Source organism: Physeter macrocephalus, chromosome 1, assembly GCF_002837175.3.
Source record: "Physeter macrocephalus isolate SW-GA chromosome 1, ASM283717v5, whole genome shotgun sequence".
NCBI lineage: Eukaryota > Metazoa > Chordata > Mammalia > Artiodactyla > Physeteridae > Physeter > Physeter macrocephalus.
In genome coordinates this window covers 90,441,641-90,462,030 of record NC_041214.2, presented here as the reverse complement: position 1 = coordinate 90,462,030, position 20,390 = coordinate 90,441,641, and the positions used below count along the sequence as shown (strand labels likewise).

Below are 20,390 nucleotides of genomic sequence, written 5' to 3'. Positions count from 1 at the left end.
AAATTGGGTCATTTGTAGAGACGTGGATGGATCTAGAGACTGTCATACAGAGTGAAATAAGTCAGAAAGAGAAAAACAAATATCGTATATTAACGCATATATGTGGAACCTAGAAAAATTGTACAGATGAACCAGTTTGCAAGGCAGAAATAGAGACACAGATGCAGAGAACAAACATATGGACATCAAGGGGGGAAAGTGGCAGGGGTGGTGGTGGTGGTGTGATGAATTGGGAGATTGGGATTGACATATATACACTAATATGTATAAAATGGGTAACTAATAAGAACCTGCTGTTTAAAAAAATAAATAAAATAAAATTCAAAAATAAAAAAAAGAGGGGAAAGGGAATAAAGCTATACAGGAGTGACATTTTAATATCTCAGTGGAATTAAGTTAGTATGCCTCTGAAGCTGATTCTCATAAGTTAAGATATTCATGTTAAACCCTAGAACAACAGCTAAGAAAATAATAAAAAAATATAGAGAAAAAAGTTAGCAAAGATATTAAAAGACTACATTATAAAATATTCACTTAATACAAAGGAAAGCACTATAGAAAGAACAGAGGTATAAATACAGACATGTGACATATAGAAAAAGTAAAATGGCAGGCATAAATCCAGCTATATCAATAATGCCATTAAATGTGAAAAGGTTAAACAATCTAATCAAAGGTAGAAATTGTCAAATGGATTTTAAAAAAAGGAAGATCCAACAATCTATTGTCTATAGAAGAAACACTTTAGATTCAAGATTATGATAGATTGAAAGTAAACGGATGGACACAGATGTATTGTGAAAACTGCAATCATAAGAAAACCCAGAGTGACTACACTAATAACAGACTTTTAAATAGACTTCAAAACAAAACAAAACAAAAATGTTACTGGAGAAATGGGGAACATTTTATAATGATGGAAGAGTTACTCCATCAGGAAGATATAAAAATTATAAGCATATGTACCTAACAATGTAACACCAAAATAAATGAAGCAAAAACTGACAAAAATGATGAGAGAAATACAATTTAAAAATAATAGAGACTTTCATACCCCACTTTTAATAATAGTTAGAACAGCTAAGCAGAAGATCAATAAGAAAGTAGAAGACTTGAATGAAGCAATAGACTATAAAGCAAATCAACCTATAGAACACTCCACCCAACCACAGCAGACTATACATTCTTCTCAAAGGCACATGAATCATTGCCCAGAATAGACCATATATTGGCAATAAAAGAAATCTTAATAAATAAAAGGGATAAAAATAATATAAAATACGTTCTCTGACCACAGTGGAATGAAATTAGAAATCAGCAACAGAAAGAAATTTGGGGAATTCAGAAATACGTATAAATTAAATAACACTCTCTTAAATATACAATGGATCAAAGAAGTAATAAAAAGGGAAATTAGAAAATACTTTAAAATGAATGAAAATGAAGACACAGCCTATCAAAACTTATAGGCTGCAGCTAAAGCCATCCTCGGAGAGAAATTTATGGCTGTAAATACCTGTAGTGAAAAAAAGAAAAAAAAAATCTAAATTAATATCCTAAACTTCCACCTTAAGGCACTAGAAAAAGAAGAGCAAACTAAGCCTAAAACAAACAGAAGGAAGGAAGTAATAAAGATTAGAGTGAAAAGTAATGGAATAGAGAAGAAAAAAACAGTAGAAAAAAATCAGTGAAACCAAAATCTGGTTCTTTGAAAAGATCAACAAAATTGACAAACCTTTAGCTAGAATAACCAAGAAAAAAAATTACTGGCATCAGAAATGAAAGAGGGGATATTACTACCAACCTTACAGAAACAAAAAGGATTATAAAGGAATACTACAAACAATTGTACACCAATAAATTAGATAACTTAGATGAAGTGGACACAAACCCAGGCCCAGAGGGCTTTACCACTGAATTCTATCAAACATTTACAGAGTTAATACTAATTCTTCAGAAGCTTTTCAAAAAAAAAAAATAGAAAAGGAGGAAATACTCCCAACTGTTTCTATGAGGCTAGTATTACTTTGATACCAAAACCAAACAAAAACATTACAAAAGAAAAGAAAGCTACTGACCAATATTGCTTATGAATATGGATGTAAAAATGTCCAACAAAATGCTAACAACAAACCAAATCTAGCAACATACAGAAAGAATTATATACTATGATGAATTGGGAATTACCCCAGGATTGTGAGGTTGGTTTAACATCAGTAAAATAAAAAACAAAAATCACATGATTGTCTCAATAGACCCAGAAAAACTATTTGACAGAATTCAATACCCTTTCATAATAAAAACACTCAACAAACTGGGACTAGAAGAGAACTTCCTCAGCCTGATTAAGGGCACCTATGAAAAACCCACAGCTAACATCATGCTTCATGGTGAAAGACTGGATACCCTCTCCCTAGGATCAGGAACAGGATAAGTCTGCCACTTCTAATTAACACCAGAAGTTCTAGCCAGGACAGTTATTCAGGAAAAAGAATAGACATCTAGATTAGAAAGGAAGAAGTAAAACTATCTCTATTCTCAGATGTCATGATTTTGTATATGGAAAATCCTAAGGCATTTACTATAAAATTATTAGAACTAGTAAATTATTAGAATTAATAAATGAGTTCAGATTTCAGGATATTTCTACACACAGTGAACAATCTGGAAGTGAAATTAAGAAAACTATTCCATTTATAGTAGCATCAAAAGCATAAAATACTTGGGAAAAATTTAACAAAAGTGCAAAACTTGTACTCTGAAAACTATAAAACGTTGAAAGAAATTTAAGATCTAAATAAGGGGAAAAACATCTCATACTCATGGAGTGAAAGACTTAAATATTGTTAAGATGGCCATGCTCCCCAAATTAATATACAGATTCAGCACATCTCTATCAGAATCCTAGCTGGCTTCTTTGTAGAAGCTAACTAGTGGATTCTAAAATTTGTATGGAATTGCAAGGGACCCAGAGTAGCCAAAATAATCTTTAAAAAGAACAAAGTTGGAGGACTCATATTTCCTGATCTCAAAATTTACCACAAAACCACAGTAATCAAGACAGTATGGTACTGGCATAAGTATAGACATAAAGATCAATGGAGTAGAATTGAGAGTCCATAAATAAAGTCATATGTCTGTGGTCAACTGATTTTTGACAAGTGTTCCATGACCATTCAATGTGGAAAGAATAGTCTTTTCAACAAATAGTGCTGGGACAACTGGCTAGACACATGCAAAAAATGAAGTTGGATCCTTACCTCATACTAAATAAAAAATAGATAAATTAGACTTCATCAAAATTAAGAATTTTTGTGATTCAAAAGTTACAATCAAGAAAGTGAAAAGGCAGCTCACAGAATGGGAGAAAATATTTGCAATTCATTTATCTGATAAGGGACTTGTATCTAGAATCTATAATACAGAATAAGAGAATAAAGAACTCTTCCAACTCAATAACAAAAAGACAAGTAACCCAATGGAAAAATGGACAAAGAATCTGAATAGTCATTTCTCCCAAGAAGATAAACAAATTATCAATAAGTGTATGAAAAGATGCTTGAAAGTGCATGAAAAGCTGTTAGTCATGAGGGAAATGCAAATCAAAACCACAATGAGATACCTTTTCACATCCTTTAGGATAGCTATAATCAAAAAGTCAGATAATAACAAATGTTAGTGAGGACCTTGAGAAATCAGAATCCTCATACAATGCTTGAGGGAGTGTAACATGGTGTGGCCATTTGGAATAGAGTCTGGCAATTCCTCAGTTAAACATTAAGTTACCCTATGACCCAGAGATGCAACTGCTATGTGTATACTCAAGAGAAATGACAACATATGTCCATACAAAAGTCCATACATTATACCCAAATGTTTAAGGAAACATTAATAATAACCAGAAGGTGGAAAAGGCTCAATTGTCCATTGACTGATGAATGGATAAACAAAATGTGGTGTATACATATAATAGAATATTATTTGGCATAAAAAGGAATGAAGTGCTGTTACATGCTCTAACATGGATGAACTTTGAAAACATCTTACTAAGTGAAAGAATCCAGTCACCAAAGACCACATATTTATATGAGTCCATTTATATGAACAGTCTAGAATAGGCAAACCTATAGAAACAGAAAGTAGTAGGCTTGGGATGGATGGAGGATAGAGGAACAGTAGTGAAAGGAAAGGGTACAGGGTTTCTTTTAACGATAAAAATGTTGTAAAATTGACTGCGATGTTGGTTGCACATATCTGTATACCAAATACTATTATACTAAAACCCACTGAGTTATATACACTGAGTTTAAATGGGTGAATTGTATGGTATGTGAATTATATCTCAATACAACTGTTAAGAAGGGGGAGGGGGAGGAGAAGGATAAGGAGGAAGAAGAGAAAAAGACAACTGGAGAGTGAATGTTTTGTAAATGAGTTCCCGATAGCTTTAAGATATAATCTTCTTAATGGTTGAAGGTAATGACCATGACAGAGCATGGGCACCAACCATGGTGGTGTTGGCAAAGCTGAGATAGGAGGCTCTGGGTGCACCACTCGGCACTCACTCATTGGTGTATTCAACAAACTTTTGATGTTGTGTTCTCTTTGCCCTTTGCTGGACACTAAGAACAGCAAGATTCACAAGACACAAAGCTGCCTTCAAGGAGCTTGCAGTTTAGCCATCCTTAAATTCATATGCCTAATGTGAGGAGAATTTTGCCCACTAGGATATAAGCTCTTAAGGACAGAGCTTTGTTTCATTCACAGCCCTATCTCCAGGGCCTGTAACAACGCCTGGCACCTAGTAGGTGTCTAATAAATGCTCATTGAATGAATAGGATATTAAGCATGTTACAGCATCTGTTACCAACCTGGAGCAGAGTTTGGCAGCAAGGATGCAGAACTGGCAAGGCATGGCCTTTACTTCTGAGGGAACCCTACAGGACATGACTTGAGCAGAAGCTGAACAGCCATGAAAAGAAGGTGAATGAGAGCAATAGTTTCCATCAGGGGTGGGCCTGGGAACCAGGATGCTTACAGGGTCCCCAGGTGATGCACAGTAAAGTCCAGGAACCACTGGATGGTCTTTTAAGTTCCACCTGACCTCAAGCATCTTTGTTTCTGAGGTTCTAATGCTAAAGATGGAAGTAAAGCCATTAAAATGTGTCCTTCCCTGACAAGAATGAACGTGATCCAGTGTTTTCTGTTAGCACTGAGATTCCCTAAGGCGGGCCTTCTAAGGAAACCTGCGCTTGTAAAATGCTTCGTGTATCACCAACCAGACCTATTCTTACTAATCGAGTTGAACGGGATGCAGTGTTTGTGTCTCCACAAACAGCCTTGTGGGTGGAATTTCCATTTTCTTCTAACTCAGTGGGAGGATTAGATTTATTTTCTGATCTGCTCAGGATCCATTTATGATCCTTGCTCTTGGCACCATTGTCAGCATTAGAATTGTCCTAAGGAGAAAGGAGTATGCTTTGAACTAAGCCCAGTGAAGCTGGTGCACATGTCTAAGGCAGCAGCCCTTCATCCTGATGGCCCACTGGAGTCACCTCGGGAGCTTTGAAAAAACACCACATCGGGGCCCCACTGCCCTGGACTCTGATTTAACTGTGCTGGGATGTCTCCCAGGAAACCTGTACAAGGTGGAGAACCAGACTGAGAATCACTGAATCAGGCGGAGAAAATAAGCCAACTGACATTAGCCCTAGGGTCAAACTCTAAAGCTATTGGATAATTAATCTGTGGAGTTGGAGGACTTCCCTTCAAGGTCAGGAGTATGCAGGGAGAAAGTATCTGTCTTTACTCTCTGTTCCTTGCTCCCTACTCCAGCCTCTCCAGGTGCCCCATTTTCCTTTACCCACCAGACTTTAATCAGCCATGTTTTGGGGATTGGTCCCTATTCAAACCAGAAACAGAGGGAAGCTCCTTGGCAGAGGCAAAGCATCACTCTGTACCACTCAGTGTCACCCTGCTGCACAATGCTGGCTCCCCTCACCTTGCTGCCCAGTCACGTGGCCTAGGTCCCTTCTGAAAGGCTTCTCTGAGCTGACCTGCAGGGCTTGGCTGACCATACAGATTTTTGACTCGTGGCTGGCACTGGCCTGGTTCAGCCTTCTCTCCTGATCATTCACCTGCTCCAGGGCACAGGTTTCTCTCCTCTTCCACCTCACTCCTGGTTCTCTGCCCAACACCCTTGGTACCTTTTTTCTAGCTTTAGTCCACTACTCTCGGGGGCCCTCTGTCAGCATGTCCCTTACCCTCAGGATATTTGCTGTACTCTCTGGGTGTTTACCCCCTGAGCCTTGTAGCTCAATTTACCCACACACTTTGACATACATGCAGCCAGTGCCTGCTCTCTGCCAGGTCTGTAGCTGCCAAGGAGTTAATCTGTCTGAAATTCAGCCAAAGCTGACTCATGCCTCTTCTCTGAGGTCTCCCGGAGCCGAATGAAAGGCATGAAATGGTCTGTGAAACCTAGCACGTCAGATGGGATAATGTACACGAAAGGTCTTAAACTGTAAAGCACGACACAAATATGAAGTACTGATAATAATAAGCAGCAGCAACATTGCATATGCCTTTCTGGAGCATGGCTGATAGCCGACCAGGCAAGGGACAGAGACTGATCAGGGACATACAGGCAAGACGTTTACAAATCAGAAGCTTCAAGAACTTAGAGGTCGGGACTAGATAGGCAGATGAGAAGGGAGCAGTGCCAAAAAAAGAAAACAAAACAGAGGTCAGAGTTCACGACCCAACCAGAGGCCCAGAAATGAGGAAGAACTAAAGGATTTCCATCAGCAAGTCCACTTGGTTCTGCCCTCAAAGTATATCCAGAATCTGGCCACTTGTTACCACTTGCACAGCCATTACCTGCCTGGGCTATTGTAGTAGCTCCTATCTGGTCTCCCTGCTTCCACCTTTGTTTCCTTACAGTCCCTTCTTAACATAACAGCCCTAGGGATCCTGCCAAAAGTATGTCACTCCTGTGCTCAAAATGCTTTAATCCTTCTCAGGATAAAAGCTGAAGTCCCTTACCATGGCTTACGAGGCTCTATGTGGTCTGGACGCCCGTTACCCTTCCAATCTCATCCTCTACCACCTACTCATCTGCTCCAGTCACCCTGGGCTTCTTGCTGTTTCTTGAACGCTTCAAGGTCATTCCTGCCTCGTGGTCTTTGCCCCTGCTGTTTCCTTACCTGGAGCCTCTTCCTGGCTGTTTATTCTCTCACTTCATTCAGGGCTAAGCTCCAGTGTCACCCTCAGTTTCAGGGGTCAGCCTGCCCTGACTTCTCTATCTTAAGTAGCACTTCCCAGCCCCACCATGCTCTATCCTCTTCCCAGCTATATTTTGTATAGCACTGAAATAAGAAATATATAGTAGATATTACCTTATTGTCTGACTCTTCTAAAATGTAAGCTCCATGAGCATAGGAGTTTTGTCTGCTTGTTCCCTGCTTGCACAGTGCCTTGAATTAGTGGATGAATAGTTGAATAAACAAATAGGATAGCAGATTTAAGACTCTGACAGTAAATCGTGATATTGAGTAAAGGGGCAAAGAATTGCCTTAATCCTGAGCTTTACTGTGGTTCTGTGGAGACAGGAACCTGTTCCTCAAGGTTACTGGCCTTGGATTTACAGGAGGAGATTATTCTTCCAAGGAGGGAGAGGACAAGAAAAGCATCTGCCAGGCTCCTGCCCATTCTGGAGCTGAGCTATTCTGGGAATTCCAAGGGCAAGTCAAGGATGACCCCAGTGGGGAGGCTTCAGAGAAGTAGAAATTTTTATTGAATTCTCTCTCCAGGAGCCCTATTTTTCTGGGATATGAGTTTGTGAATCTTTGGGAACAACTTCTCTCCATCACCTCCCTTGAGGGACATCTTTGGTTGGCTCAACTGCTTTCACATTTATGGCAAAGTAAAACAGCACAGTGGGAAAGAACATGGGCACTTGGTGCTAACCGTGGCTCTGTATTTCCTTCCTAGTTGTGAGATCATAGGCAAGTTATTTCAGTTTCTCAGAGCCTCACTACCTCATCCATAAATGGAGGATAGTGTTGGTACCTTTGCCAGGGATGTTGTAAGGATGAAATGTGATCATGCATTTTAAGCACAACATTTGGCATGATGTTATGCTTGGCAAATGTTCAGCTCTTATCATTGTCAGGGTCAGCAGTGGTAGAAGAAATAGTTCTCCTTGTTCGGGACAGCTCCTCGTAGTTCCCATCTGTAGAGCGTCTCAAACTTTAATGTGCATATGTATCACTTGGGACAATCTTGTTAAAATGCAGATTCTGATCCAGAAGATCGGGAAAGGGCCTGAGATTCTGCATTTCTAACCAGTTCCCAGGTTGCGCTGATGCCAGGACCAAGCTCTGAATAGCTCAGAGAAATGCAGAAGAAAGGCCTGGGAAATAAAATTCTGGTGAATGTGTTTCTGTGAAGTTTTATAGCCTCTCATTCCAACCTTAAAGGCAGCCTGAAATGACTACATCCTAACTCAGAAGAGCTACATTGTTTCCAGCCTCTTTCCCTGCTGGCCTCCCTGAATCTAATTCCAGCTGTACCCACCCCTCCCTCCCATTTCAATCCTGCAATAATGCCTCCTACAAAGACACTCACCCTTTTAAGGAAGTTTCACTCAGAGCTGAGAGAGGAGAGACAGAAGGTTTTCTCTTTTACTTAAATCTGCTCCTGGGTTTCCTTGGCCCTCGGACATATGGCCAGGCGTTTGTGTTCATGGCTGCTTAATGGTTTGTAAGGCAATTGCTGGAGGAAACACCGCTACAGCAAGCCAGGCGAGAGAGACAGAGGGATTCACAAGCCAGTGTTATCTTTGCTGAGCACCAGGGCTGTTCCAGCTTCTTTCCTCTCTGCCCGACAGTGACAGATGGCTTCCACATGGTTTGACCTACTGTTTGGCCAGCCCTGACCAGATAGTCATCCATCAGCTGCCCTGTTTTGTTCCCTAGAGGGCACCCTGTGGTTTGAGGGAGGCAGAAGTTAGAGGCTTCGTTTAGAGCTCGCTGCATCTCATAGCTATTGTAGTAGAGTTTCAAGTGTGGACAGTTCTTATTCCAGATGTTCCTATCCCGGTGTCCATATGTTTCGAGGTGGGATCAGCAGGTTTACATGGTAATGTTCAACTAATTAATCATAAGCTGATGCTTTAATAGCTTCAGGACCCAAAGCGGGTTTCCTACTAGCAAAGATGTAAGCGATCGTATGGTACTATTAATCTGGAAAAAGGAGGTGAGGTTCAGCTTTTTCCATTGCTTTGGCACAATCTATTTCTTACTGATTCTGAATGTTACTCATGAAGCCTCTGAAAGCTGTATGGGAAGACCTCCAAATAATTCTCCTCATGGCTCTCTTTGAGTGTTACAAAACAAAAACTTAACTTAATATTATCTGCAGGGCATGAGAAAAAGGTAGTATAAGCAGAAGGACCATGCAGACTAGGAATCAGGAGACCTGAGTCTAGTCCCAATTTGCCTCTCTTTTTGTGACTTTGAATACACCACGTAATTGATCAAACAGATTTTTTAATCACCTGCTAGGTGGATTCAAGCAAGAAATGTCTGGGTTTTATTATTTTTTTTCTAACTGTAAAATGAGATTATTATATGAACTTGGCTTCTAAAACCTTTAAAGGAAGTGTGTTTGTATTCTCTTCCTTCTTAAAGCATAATTTGCTCACTAAAACTTGCCTATTTCACTTGTACGTAAATTGTACTTCACTTGTAAAAAAAAAAATGCTTTACCAAAGTAGAAAGATACAGGGACATTTGAGTAGTTACAGCTTTCATGGATTGCAACCTGACCAAATCTATTAAAATTAAAGATATAGGGGGCTTCCCTGGTGGCGCAGTGGTTGGGAAACTACCTGCCAATGCGGGGGACATGGGTTTGAGCCCTGGTCCGGAAGGATCCCACATGCCGCGGAGCAACTAAGCCCGTGCACCACAACTGCTGAGCCTGTGCTCTAGAGCCCGCATGCCACAACTACTGAGCCCACACGCCTAGAGCCCGTGCTCCGCAACAAGAGAAGCCACCGCAATGAGAAACCCATGCACCGCAACGAAGAGTAGCCCCTGCTGGCCGCAACTAGAGAAAGCCGATGCACAGCAACAAAGACCCAATGCAGCCAAAAATAAACAAATAAATAAAACAATAATAAATTTTTAAAAAAATTAAAGATACATTAAAATAATTTTTAAAACTAAAAAAATATTTTAAATACCAAATCTTTTATTGGGTTGGCCAAAAAGTTCGTTCGGTTTTAAGTAAAAATAAAGACGTTTTTCATTTTCACCAAGAACTTTATTGAACAATGTATTCGTTAACCGAACGAACTTTTTGGCCAACCCAATAAAATTAAAAATACACTGCAACCCCTAGCATTATTTGTAGAGAGGAAGAAAACCCAAAAAGCAAAAACTAGAAACAACCTTTGTGTGTCAGTAAAGAGAATGAGTTTGATAAAATTAGGAGGTTGAACATAAATTCTCCCTTAGCTCCATCACTCATAGACATTTGGTGTTTTGACTGGGGAGGGAAAGGGCTGGGGGATAAAATAATGTATATTTCCTCTGTATAGTTTTAAGAACATTTCCCCCCAATTACTGTGTGTGTGTGTATATATAGTTATATATATATATATATAAATCTCAAAATTATTTTTTTAAAAAGCTTCTCTATACACAAGAGAATTAAGATGAGAAAAAGACCCTAAAGAAAAGTCTCCCCTCAACCTCGCTACCACTATGCATATTTAGTAGAAAATAGCATTCAGTAACCTTTGGGTGTGCTTCCCTGGTTTGCATAATATTTTTCTCAGCTGAGGCTATACTGTTTATGTATTTTATAGTTCACATTTTGATTTAACATTCGGTTTGCATTTGACCCAAATGATTTTGCTGAGTACCCTGGCCCTTGGCCGGTTGTTTGCCTGGCCTCCCTCCCTGGAGTTTTGGATTTGGAGAGACAAGGTCTCCAGGGCTTTTCTAGAGGACTGAGCCCCTTTCAGGAAAGTGGCCCCTCTGTGGTAGTTGACCTCACCTTCTGTGATGATCTGACAGATCACAACTTCCGTTTTCATGAGGATAATTTAAAAGCTGCAGCCCCATTGAGCAGAATGGAATTGAGAACCCTGTGCCCAGGACTCATTCCTTGAAGAGATGAGACAGCTCTGAAGTGACTCCCCTCTGCTGTGCTGGAGGTGAGGAGGAGAAACGTCCCCCCTGGACAACAAAGTGACAGGCCACCAACACCTGGCCTGGGGAGGCTTCGGCCACCTTTTGCAGTACGGCCAGTGATAAGGAGATGGATCTGTCCCCTTGTGTGAACATGGGACACTCCCACTTCTGGGTGCTCTGGGTGTGGCTCACACATGTCAAGGTAGTTGAGATACCTTAAGAAGGCTATCCCAAGAGACAAAGGCCTCTATTTTTCTGACTTAAGATTGAAAGGGCATGGATCACAGAGCTAGTCACTGGCTGATTCTGAACTCTCCAATCTTTCTGGGTCAAAGACAGACCTGTGGACAGTTCAGGGCCCTAGACTCTTGAATCCTAGGGGTAGGGCATCTGCCAATACAGGGGCTGTAGTTTGCAGGGCAGTGGCCTGACAGGCAGCTAGGACAGCTTTGCCTGCTGTGGGGCTGGGCCCATGTGGCAGGCTCCTGTGCAAGGGAGTGTTCCTCAGGAAGAGTAGGGGACTTTGTGGCAAGCTTTCTGTGAAATACAGTGGGACTCTGGACTCATTGGAATATTTGTCTCTAGTTGGAATAGTTAATAGATTTTTCTTTTGTTTTACTTTTTACTAATACTTTGATTTGGTTTGCAATTAACTTGGAGAGTTAACACCAATGTGCTGGAATTGGATGTGGGAAAAGATATGACATTCTTTGAGTTATCAGTTATATGCCAGGCAACTGACTGGATGCTTTATGTTATCTCATGTAACCCACAGGAGGGAGTTTATGATTCAGGGTGGGGACCTACAACCACAGGAGTGTAAAATTCACTCCTTATTTTAGGAGTGAAGTGAATGGGATTCAAATAATACATGTACTCAGAAATGATCTGCTCTTACAATCAGCCCCTGACACAGACCCTAGGGTTACCAAAATGGTAGCTTGCATCAAATGATTATTTCTAGAAGAGCCAGTATCTCTTTCAGAGTATACCACATAAGAGACTACATTTAAAGAGAAAATTTAGCTGGGTTTTTAAGTGGAGAGTTATCATTATCTTGCAAGCAACTTTGCATATTTTTGTAGCCAGTCAGGGCAGCCAGGAGCCAGGTTCAAAGTGAAAGCCTTTGGCAGGGCTGAAAACTTTCATCAAGCTTCAGCCAGGTTAAAAGATTCTGCCAAGTAGTTCTTTCAGCAGAATGACTTTGTTCCATAGATTTCAGTTAATCACAGCAGGAGACAAGACCTCAGGAGAAGGTTCTAGCCATCCATCCTGTGATCTCCATTTAATGGCTGCAGGAGTGAAATGAGAAAACAGAGAATTTTGTAGGCAACAAAAGTGGGGGCAGGGTGTAAATATAGAGAGTTTTGAGTTAGGAAGATTCTGTTGGAATTTAGTTATTTTTCCTATTTGTGACCAAAATGATCGGAGGAGAGCCTTTGAGGGGAGATAGGGTGGGGTGGAGAATGCAGCAGACCAAGCTGCAGGTGCATTGCATTCTGCAGGGTAGATCGTGTTTGAACCTTGGACAGTGCAATACTTTGAATAATGATAATAATAATAGCAGCACTGGTATGGTGTGGGGGGTTTAAATTCATAAAGCAGTTTTGAGGTAAGAGTTTAAGAAGATACTCACTAAGCTAGAATTATTAGTCATGTTGTTAACTTCTGACCAGGGAAGCTGGTTAGTCTAGGCAGCTCGGCTCAGGGGAAGGGGCTGCAGAGAAGAGGGGGAAGGGAGCAGCTGGCCCTTGGTCACCCAGCTCGAGCTGTGGCCCTGGCACGACAGGGCAGAAAGCAGAGCTGGGCTGAGGGGCTGAGGCATGTGGACAGCCGAGGCTGGGCTACATGTCCCTCTGGGGTGGGCTGCACTGCTCTTCTTGGTCTCACTCCACGTAGGTGTCCCCTTGCCAGCCCTTTAGTGAAAAGAGCAGTTTTTTGAAAGCATAAACCAGATCACGTTCCTCTTCTGTTTAAAACCATCCCATTGCACGTGGACACTTGACAGATTTGTTTCCCTTGTTGCTTCAGTATATGCCCCACCTCCTCCATAGAATGAGGTCTAGATTTAGTTAATATTCCCCCAGGCACTGTAGATGAGACAGAAGAAGACTGTGACCCCCTAAGTTCTCTCTACGTTCAATCTGCGTGCCCTCCATGAACGGGGTACACCTGGAGGCCTGGTTATATGGCGCCGACACTGGACACTGCTTACTCAGAAATGGAATGTCTGAGATCTTTAGTTCATCTTACAGGTGAGGAAGCTGAGGCACAGAGGAGGCAAGTGACATCTTAAGCGAGTGCCAGGGCTGGACCAGAACTCACATCTGACTCCTGACCCAGCAACGTTGATGCCCTTGACTGACGGACGGCTCTGCAGCTGGAAGGGCATTGAAGGCTGGCAGGGAAGAATGGCAGAGCCCGGCAGGTGGGAGGGCATAGAGGAGGCAGCTGGTAGAAAATGGAAAGGCCATGAAGAGTCAAAATATCCATTCCCACGGGCCACGTCCCCAGGACAGACGGGAGTGCCAGGTGCTCTTTAACAGAGGCATAAACAGTGACACAGAAAAACTACACAAAGGGATTGACTCAAGGCCATGACATGTCATTTGTGCCTAACGACTAAGCACCCTGTTTATTTGGACTCTTAACCTTGCTCTGTCCTTTTAAGTCATGTGAGACCTTCTCCGCCATCCTTCTCGTGTCATTTGGTTTGTGACTCCAGTTTAGAATCTCTCTGCCTACTTGTCTCAGGTTCTAAGCTGGAGGGAGATAAAGAAGGTGATGATCAACTTGGGCCATGTGACTTGCCTGCAGTGTTTTGCTGTTCTTCAAAGGGGCTGTAGAGAAGAGCAATGAGCAAATTCATGAGTCAACATTATACTTATCCCTCTTTTGTGAGGAATACTGCCTCTACTTCTTGTGTGAAGTGTAATCATTTGTTAGCTTTAGTAAGACATCTCTCTGCCCACTGATAAGGAAACAAAAAGGCATTGACTGTGCTAGTCTCTAGAATGTGAAATGTAAGCTGTGGTATTTTTTTGTTTGTTTGTTTATAGCTTTCATTTATGATCACAGGCTTAAGGGTTGAAGGGGGCCTTGGAGGACTGCCAACCTCACCACCCCCTTCTGTGCAGGAAGTCCCTTCTCAACATCCTTGCCAGTGGTTCATATCCCTTCCCCCTGCATCCCACTGCGAGTTGCCTCTACCTCTGTCATAACACTTACTTCATTTTGCTTAAATTACAGTTATTTGAGGACTTTTTTTAAGTCTCAGCTGTGAGCCCCTGAGGGCAGGAATTCTGTCTCTTTCCTCTTTGTCTTTGATCTCCCACAGCCCCCAACACAGAGCCTGGCCCACTCTCCATAAATATTTGAAGGAGTGACAAGGTGTTAACAGCCTCCAGAGGCAGCCACAGTTCAACATCTCTAATAGCTAGAAAGTTCTTCCTGAAAGTGAGCAGAAACACACCTCCCCAACTTCCCTGTGGGGAGAGAATATAAACAGGCAGTGATGACAAAGGGCCAGCCATCCGTAAGATGCACATGAGAGACCCGGGGGACAGGCCATGCCCTGATCTTATTGCTGTTCTTGCTTCTCTTCTGGCCAAAGGATACGAAGGTCTTTCCCAGGACAAGAAAACCCAACCACACTAGATAGAGTTGGAGAAATGTGTGCGGCATGGGGAGGGTTTCCAGGATTCAAATCCAGTTTGGAAGGGCAGCTTTACTAGATGCTGCCAATGTCCCACTCATATCCCCTCAGTCCTCCCCGAGGGTCATTTGCAGACGGTTCCCATGCACAGCGACAGCTTCCTGTGTTTCTCTGCCCGTGGTCACTCTCTGACCTGGGGACTGTGCTTGGCCTGTGTGTAGGTCAGGCTGGAAATGCCAGGGAGTAACTCCAGGAGAGACCTTCAACCATGAGTGATGGGACTTGTGCATAAATACCCCAGATCCCTCATCTCCCAGTGGGACGCTCAGAAGTGTGTTCTACACAGTCTCTCAAAGGTTTCAGGAGAGATGACCCCCAAGTGCTCACAGCAGTAACCCACTAACGGACACATCCTTTCTTTATTTGCCTCCCTTCCCTCTTTGACTTGCCTACTCCCTCACTGTGCTTTCTGGGATCACACACAAATAAACAGTCTGCCCCAAATCCTTGTTTCAAGGTCTGCTTTGGGTGAAACCCAAGCAGGAAATTTGGTGGAAATCCTAATGTTAGTCCCTTAAAAGACAGAACTATTGGGGCTTCCCTGGTGGCGCAGTGGTTGCAAAAAAAAAAAAAAAAAAAGACAGAACTATTAAAATGAGTATATGTCTTTATTCCCCCCGTTTCTTTCCTTCTATTTCTAATTCAGAGTTGGTTTTTCTGTCAGTTCTATAAATAGAGTTTAATTTTAAGAAGAATCCATGTCCTAACTCAGAAAACAGGACTGATAATGATTCCTAAGTCTTTGAAGCATAGTTATTTCAAATAATAAGAGTTAGTAATATTCTAGTTCTGTTAAGGAAACGTACTAGCCAGAAAGTTCTCAGGCCAGACTAAAGACGGAAGTTACGCATGGGGATCCTTACACATCAGGATGGATTTGTGTTCAAGTGCTTCACTTAACCTCTTAAACTTCCACAGAGACCATTTAAATGAAGAGAGACCTTATCAACCTGGCTCAGGTGTGGGATGCAGTGCTTGAGGTCAGGACAGTGAACATGAATGCGGACCATGAGGGAAGAGAGATAGGAAAATAAAGAACCTTCATTAAACTTACCCATTATTGGGGCTTCCCTGGTGGCGCAGTGGTTGAGAATCCGCCCGCCGACGCAGGGGACACGGGTTCGTGCCCCGGTCCCGGAAGATCCCACATGCCGCGGAGCGGCTGGGCCCATGATCCATGGCCGCTGAGCCTGTGCTCCACAACGGGAGAGGCCACAGCAGTGAGAGGCCCGCGTACCGCAAAAAAAAAACGAAAAAAAAAACTTACCCATTATTAATGAACTACCGCTGAGCTAATAGAGCCAAGAGAAAATGCCGTTGCTGTTGATGCCCTTGACTGACGGACGGCTCTGCAGCTGGAAGGGCATTGAAGGCTGGCAGGGAAGAATGGCAGAGCCCGGCAGGTGGGAGGGCATAGAGGAGGCAGCTGGTAGAAAATGGAAAGGCCATGAAGAGTCAAAATATCCATTCCCACGGGCCACGTCCCCAGGACAGACGGGAGTGCCAGGTGCTCTTTAACAGAGGCATAAACAGTGACACAGAAAAACTACACAAAGGGATTGACTCAAGGCCATGACATGTCATTTGTGCCTAACGACTAAGCACCCTGTTTATTTGGACTCTTAACCTTGCTCTGTCCTTTTAAGTCATGTGAGACCTTCTCCGCCATCCTTCTCGTGTCATTTGGTTTGTGACTCCAGTTTAGAATCTCTCTGCCTACTTGTCTCAGGTTCTAAGCTGGAGGGAGATAAAGAAGGTGATGATCAACTTGGGCCATGTGACTTGCCTGCAGTGTTTTGCTGTTCTTCAAAGGGGCTGTAGAGAAGAGCAATGAGCAAATTCATGAGTCAACATTATACTTATCCCTCTTTTGTGAGGAATACTGCCTCTACTTCTTGTGTGAAGTGTAATCATTTGTTAGCTTTAGTAAGACATCTCTCTGCCCACTGATAAGGAAACAAAAAGGCATTGACTGTGCTAGTCTCTAGAATGTGAAATGTAAGCTGTGGTATTTTTTTGTTTGTTTGTTTATAGCTTTCATTTATGATCACAGGCTTAAGGGTTGAAGGGGGCCTTGGAGGACTGCCAACCTCACCACCCCCTTCTGTGCAGGAAGTCCCTTCTCAACATCCTTGCCAGTGGTTCATATCCCTTCCCCCTGCATCCCACTGCGAGTTGCCTCTACCTCTGTCATAACACTTACTTCATTTTGCTTAAATTACAGTTATTTGAGGACTTTTTTTAAGTCTCAGCTGTGAGCCCCTGAGGGCAGGAATTCTGTCTCTTTCCTCTTTGTCTTTGATCTCCCACAGCCCCCAACACAGAGCCTGGCCCACTCTCCATAAATATTTGAAGGAGTGACAAGGTGTTAACAGCCTCCAGAGGCAGCCACAGTTCAACATCTCTAATAGCTAGAAAGTTCTTCCTGAAAGTGAGCAGAAACACACCTCCCCAACTTCCCTGTGGGGAGAGAATATAAACAGGCAGTGATGACAAAGGGCCAGCCATCCGTAAGATGCACATGAGAGACCCGGGGGACAGGCCATGCCCTGATCTTATTGCTGTTCTTGCTTCTCTTCTGGCCAAAGGATACGAAGGTCTTTCCCAGGACAAGAAAACCCAACCACACTAGATAGAGTTGGAGAAATGTGTGCGGCATGGGGAGGGTTTCCAGGATTCAAATCCAGTTTGGAAGGGCAGCTTTACTAGATGCTGCCAATGTCCCACTCATATCCCCTCAGTCCTCCCCGAGGGTCATTTGCAGACGGTTCCCATGCACAGCGACAGCTTCCTGTGTTTCTCTGCCCGTGGTCACTCTCTGACCTGGGGACTATGCTTGGCCTGTGTGTAGGTCAGGCTGGAAATGCCAGGGAGTAACTCCAGGAGAGACCTTCAACCATGAGTGATGGGACTTGTGCATAAATACCCCAGATCCCTCATCTCCCAGTGGGACGCTCAGAAGTGTGTTCTACACAGAGAGGAGCAGGGAAGCTCAGAGAGATTAGGTAACCTGCCTAAGATCCAGTGGCATGTAGGAGCTGACTCTAACCAGCTTAGGGAGAGCCAATGGTTAAATTTTCAGGAACTTTATGAGCTGGTTGTTAAACATAGCCATTACTTTAAACTATATAAATTTAAATTAAATATATCACATTAAAAGCCAAGGTAATAAATACTCAAAACTCATCATTTTCAATTATTTTACTAGATTTTATTATTTTCTATGTTCTTGAGATTATTTCTGTTATATTCCGGCTGGGCCCATGATCCATGGCCGCTGAGCCTGTGCTCCACAACGGGAGAGGCCACAGCAGTGAGAGGCCCGCGTACCGCAAAAAAAAAACTTACCCATTATTAATGAACTACCGCTGAGCTAATAGAGCCAAGAGAAAATGCCGTTGCTGAAGAATATTTATTATCATATCAGAAGATTCATAACAAAGAACAAAGGTGTGCAAGCAACGTGCCACCCTAGTCCTCCTTCAGACAGACATTGTGTGAGTCAGAAAAACTCCCTGTAGGTGCCACAATATTACTTGATTGTTTTGACACCTCAGACAATTAATAGGAGGTAGCAGTTAAAAATAATCATGCTCACTACTGTCTTTGTTTGTGCGTTTGTGTGTGTTTTTTTGTCTTCTTTCTTCCTGTAGAGTTTTCTGCTGACCTAGTAAGGAATGACACACATGGTCATGAATTTTTAATTGGCAATCAAAGATGGGAATGAATGTAAACAAAACACAGGGTGAGAGGAATCAGCAGGGCCAGGAGAGCCCCACAGATGCCTTTTTGGGGTCAGGTGGGGAGATGTTCCTAAGTCACATAGGGATAAGAAAGAGCTCCACAGATCTTATTTTTAGCATGGATATTGTGGCTTCATATGCTCTCTGTATTTATTCATTCACCTGCTCTCTTGGTGGGGGTAGGAACAGGGGGCAGCAAAGTCTTCACTTGGTGGTAGGAAGATGTGTGGTCATCCTGTGACATGTGTCCTTTGCCCTCTTTGATGAGCACTGCTGCCCTGTTGTAGTTGGAAGTAATGCCCTGGGTACAGCTCTCTCCTGAGTTGAGAGAGGTGCCTTTGCCTCCTCCGGCTTTTGCCCTGGTCTGAGCCGTTGCTTCCGGAGAGAAACTCTTGGAAGTACCATGCTGTCCCCATGGCATGACCTCATAAGATGATTGTGAGGAGTATTAAGGTAGTCCATGTAAAGTGACTGCATTCATGGGCATTAATATTTGGCACAAAAACTATGTTGGTCCTCAAAATGAAAGGGCTCAGTTACTGTACTTGCCATCTGCTGAAATTTCATAATATAAACAAAGACCTCCTTTGGGCTCAAAATGGATATGTTAATGAGGCCGATACTAGCCTCTCTCAAACTTTTTGTTTTGGGTAGCCTCCTTCCCCACATATTCCCCCACCCCAGGGTGCTCTGTGGTTGCCTTTTCAGCCTGCCCCACTAAGCACCTGCTGTCCCTTGCTTCCCAGAACGCCTATGTCAACATCAACCGCATCATGTCCGTGGCTTCCCGCCTCTCAGAGGCCGGCCACTACGCCTCACAGCAAATCAAGCAGATCTCCACGCAGCTAGACCAGGAGTGGAAGAGCTTTGCGGCCGCTCTGGATGAGCGCAGCACCATCCTCGCCATGTCTGCTGTGTTCCATCAGAAGGCTGAGCAGGTAAGGCCAAGGGAGCTGCTGTGGCCGCTGGTGGTGGGAAGCGGAGGGGCAGGGGCAGGGGCAGGGCAGGCTGGGAGGACATACACTGAGGTGTAGAGAGCCCCTCCTCTCTTTTTGAAACACCAAAGACTCTGCTGAGTAGTTTTGACAATAACCCATGTTCTACTACTGTCATGGCCTCTGTGTACCCAAAGAGACATTGGTAACTCTTGGAGGCTTTGCTTAACATTCAGACAGGAAGAAACCCAGAGCTAACTATTCTGCTTAGTAGTTTATCGTTGGACGTGTGTGTGCATGCGCACGCGCACACGCATGCGCATGTGTGTGTGTGTGTGTGTTGACTGCTTAGTTTGCATTCCATAAGCATAGACCAAAGGGGTGAAACTAAACTGATCATTGAGTGCTGAGAACAGGGGGCAACTAAGTTTACATGAAGCATTTGCTGTGGATAATAATAATGTAATAATAATACAGTGGACAGAAATAATAATCACTTGTTGCCATTTACTTACTGGCATTGGCCAGTGACATTACTAACCCATTTTACAGAGATGGCCCTCCCCGAGGGTCATCTGCAGACGGTTCCCATGCACAGCGACAGCTTCCTGTGTTTCTCTGCCCGTGGTCACTCTCTGACCTGGGGACTATGCTTGGCCTGTGTGTAGGTCAGGCTGGAAATGCCAGGGAGTAACTCCAGGAGAGACCTTCAACCATGAGTGATGGGACTTGTGCATAAATACCCCAGATCCCTCATCTCCCAGTGGGACGCTCAGAAGTGTGTTCTACACAG

The 20,390-nt window shown here is 43.0% G+C and overlaps 1 protein-coding gene across 6 annotated transcripts in view; it reads left to right on the top strand.

The window, feature by feature from the left end:
• Nucleotides 1-20,390, top strand: part of KALRN (kalirin RhoGEF kinase) — a 683,571-nt gene that overhangs the window by 266,060 nt on the left and 397,121 nt on the right. For all 6 annotated transcript variants that reach the window (XM_055084868.1, XM_055084895.1, XM_055084874.1 and 3 more), the window contains exon 7: nt 19,409-19,600. In XM_055084868.1, the coding sequence (XP_054940843.1) occupies nt 19,409-19,600 (192 nt within the window). The remainder of the gene's footprint in view (nt 1-19,408; nt 19,601-20,390) is intronic.